Source organism: Sphaeroforma arctica (genome assembly GCF_001186125.1).
Source record: "Sphaeroforma arctica JP610 unplaced genomic scaffold supercont1.619, whole genome shotgun sequence".
NCBI lineage: Eukaryota > Ichthyosporea > Ichthyophonida > Sphaeroforma > Sphaeroforma arctica.
Genome location: NW_014039939.1, coordinates 25,102 through 29,020, shown reverse-complemented (window position 1 = coordinate 29,020; position 3,919 = coordinate 25,102). Strand labels below are relative to the sequence as shown.

Sequence of the window (3,919 nt, the reverse complement as noted above, 5' to 3'; positions counted from 1 at the left end):
AATTGAATAAAAAAATATGTTAAAGTGATGGTGACTAAGTGGAGGGTGCTTCTACTCTTTGAAGTATATAACAGATGGGCTGGTAATACGGTAGATTTGTAATTTGTGAGTCGTTTCGTGACTCGTGAGCTATGACTTGTGAATACATACAGTGCATCGTAGATTCGTGGGCGTTGTCACTGGTGATAACGTATAGGCGGTGTGCAGGGAGTGCCGACTTTGTAGAGTGTGGACCTGTGGATTAGCGACCAACGGGCGAGAGAGAGAGAGCGTGTTAGAGTCTTAGATACAGAGAGAGTCAGAGAGAGAGATAGTGGAGAGCTGAGAGTGAGACTGAGAGAGCGTGTGTGAGAGAGGGTAAGTACTAATAACTTAAAAATAAGTACTGAGGATAAGTCGCTCAAGCTCCAACGGGAGGACACAGAGGAGAGGTTTGGCCTTGTGGGGCTGTGGGCCCGTGGAGAAAGGCCCACAACTCTCAGAGGAAGGATTAGTCCGATCGGGGAGCTGGAAGTGGGTACTGGGGGGGGGGGGGAATGGGTCATTGATGGGCCGATGGGGTACATAATCGAGCCCTTTTGGTCTTTGAAACCTCTTTTTTCCTTATTTTGCCGCGGCGGTACATAGCGGGCTTTTTATAATAATAAAAATACTCTGGCGAGTCTACTACAGACTCTAGAGAGAGAGGGAGGCTAGTAGACTGTATAGTATTATGTAGCGGTGTTGGCTATTTAGTTAAAATATAAAACCCAATAGCTAAGAATTAAAAAAAAAAGACGGATTTTAAAAATTCATTTTTGTATTTATTAAAATACATAGCCCTCTAAATTATATAGTATTTACATAATTGTCAGAGGGAGAGAGAGACAGAGGTGAGTCTGGGACTCTTGCCCTGGGGCCTGGGCCTCTCACCTCTGAGGCTCTGGGCCGGCCGCCGGTGGCGAAGTGTTGCATGTGCTCGACTGTTCGTAGGCGGACACGTGAGACATGGACACGAGGTATGTACTCTAGTTCGTTTTTATGGTTTTTGGAGTCATGGCTCATGAGATATGACTCTCGCAGCCTCGCTCTCTTCTGTTTTGCGAATGTCTGCAAAACTGTACATAAAGTCTTTGTTTTAAATTTTTTTATTTTTAGTCTGAGATTTGAGAAGTCTGAAAAGTGTAAACAAGAAAACTATTGCGAGATTGCGAGTAGTGTCGTCACAAAAGTACAATAAATACATGGGCCCACCGCACCACCCACCGCACCGGCCCATGGCCCTCGGGGCCTCGGCCTCTTTCCTCTATTGGAACCCTCGAGAAATGTCGTAGGCTGGCCGTATGTACATAACAGAAATCGTCATAGGCTTCTGAAAATTAAACAAGAAGGCTAAGAAATCGTATTTAAATAAATTGAGCGCAGTCTTCTCTCGAGAGTCGAGACTTCGAGAGAGGGCTCCGTCCCTAATATTTAAAAAAATAAATTTGTAACCGGAATTTAATATCGACTGTTGCCTTTTTTGTTCTTTTGTTGTCTTAAAAAAAAACAAAATACAAGAACAACATTTTTAGGGATTCCTAGTATCCACCAGAAAGGACTCCAGGCGAACGATAGCCAATCAGTTATTAATGATTGTTTTGCACACAAGTGCTTTTACTTTGTCAGCTCCGACTCCTATAAGTATGGTTAAAAAAAAACAATAAAAATAGGTGCTCACTGTATACCTAAGCTCATTACGTTATAGAAGTTGAATGTAAACGTATTTATTCAGTTTAAAAACGTTATAACGGTTATGATATGATCAGAAGTGCCTACCTAAAGTTTTTTTATAGGACTGGTTCGTATCGTGAACATAAAACACACTTAAATGTTTAGACCCGTAAGATGCACCTATGAGCATACAAAGGACCGCATAAGGAATCAAAACGGAACGTAAACGTATATTTATTCGATTGATAAAAGTTTGAACGGAAAACGGTTTGAGGTTGGTGTATACTAGCCTTCCATTTTTAGAACCTTTTCGAGTTCTTACACATAGTATTCGATATTTATTTTATTTAAAAAAAAACAAAAATATATATGCTAGAATCAAGGATAGGTGGAGTATATAAGTAGTGGACACTGGACACTGGTCAGTGGTCAGGGACTGGGCTGTGGTTTGTGGACCTGTGCCCTGTGGTGGTGTCACTGAAGTCATGTAGAGTCACTGGAGCCTGTGGAATGGGTTAGATACGTAGAATATTTCTTTCGGATACCTTTTCAGAGTCCTCGTATTGGGGAGAGAGTGACAAATACATTTTATATATAACTGGTTTTCTTGTTTTAGAACTGTGCATTCTCGAATTCTCAGTTCTGTTTTACCTCGACTACCGTCGAATAGCTGGATAAATCATTCTTCCTCATATTTTTATTGGGTTCTTTTGTGTCTACACCGCTACACGCCCACAGGCCTGGGCCCTAGCCCCAGGTCCCAGGCCCCAGGTCCCAGGCCCCAGGTCCCAGGCCCCAGGTCCCAGGCCCCAGGTCCCAGGCCCCAGGTCCCAGGCCCCAGGCCCAGCGGGGGGCCTACTAGCATGCCACTTACCAGCCAGCCTCATTCCTCAGACCCCAGTGCCTCACCCACCAGCACAGAGAGAGGGGTGGCAGATGCTGAGTCTGAGTGTCTGACAGCTGATTACTCATTACAGCGGCCTTTGTCAAATGTGGCTAGCCGCTACTCAGTAGTCAGTACGCGCTACTCTCTTTCTCCTCTCGACTACTATTTAGATTTTAGTAGTAGTAGTAGTAGCCGTGTCCTCTGTAGTGAGTACATAAAACATGAGTACTCTTTATATCCCGTCCAATGGAAGCGATCTTTTGCGAATGATCGGTTGACAATAATCGGCCCTCGTCGAAAAGAACTTATGAAGAAGGGTGGACAACTGGACACGGCTTTAAATAATAAATACTACACTGGCAGAACATAATAGACTATTTTTTTTAAAACTTTTTTATAAGTGTTTTTATTATTATACAAAATGGTTTTAGTACGAAATTTTTGTGCCCATTAAAAGTCAATAAAAAAAATCACGTACAGTACGTCTCCCGAAACGTTTGATAGTCGTGTGCCCGGATAAAGTAAGCAGAGCTACAAGGCCCACCAGCGAGCAACGAGACTAACAACCTTAGCAAGTGTTACAGCGGGTTAAAGAAACACGGTGACTGATGTCCTCTGAACATTTAGTTAGATCAATATGTTGGCACCAGCAAGCCTACCAGTACTTGAAATGAAGAAGCTACAGTTGAACGATTCAAAAAATCAACAAACCAAAAGCAAAAGGACAAAGAGCCAACAGACGTCGACCACATCGCTCGACGCCGACTCGCTGACGTTCTCTGAGATACACAAAACTGTACTCAGAGAAGTGGCATCAGAGACATTTACGAAAACCTATGAGAACACAGACACCTATGATAGTTCTACAGAGGATACTCTTGTTTCACCGACAGGCAAGAAGTCCTTCGCCAGCGATGCAGGTCTTAAGGAGGGCTCTAGTAGTCTAATCAAATTAAAGCGTTTTTTTGTGCCACCACTGCCGCGTAAACAGAAAAACAAAGCAACCTCTTCCGACAACAGCAATGCTTCATTTCTATCACACAGCGACTGTTTGCGCGTAAGGTAAGCCCATTATCAAAACGAGATATCATTTCATAGAATTTTAGGCCAGTTTTGCACAAGTTAGTATCACAGCTGAGATAGAAAATTGCAGTATATTCGCACATATTCGCATACACCCACAGCCACAGCCACAGCCACAGCCACAGCCACAGCCACAGCCACACCCACCCACAGCCACACCCACCCACACCCACAGCCACACCCACCCACACACACACACACACCCCACACACACGCACATACACGCACACGCACACACACACACACACACACACACAC

The 3,919-nt window shown here is 43.9% G+C and overlaps 1 protein-coding gene across 1 annotated transcript in view; it reads left to right on the top strand.

Annotated features, from left to right (window-relative positions):
- The first annotated feature begins 3,114 nt into the window (after nucleotides 1-3,114).
- SARC_07655 (hypothetical protein) overlaps nucleotides 3,115-3,919 on the top strand; it is a 3,474-nt gene continuing 2,669 nt past the window's right edge. The window contains exon 1 of the mRNA XM_014298399.1: nucleotides 3,115-3,640. Within this exon, the coding sequence (XP_014153874.1) occupies nucleotides 3,216-3,640 (425 nt within the window). The 5' untranslated portion in view covers nucleotides 3,115-3,215. The remainder of the gene's footprint in view (nucleotides 3,641-3,919) is intronic.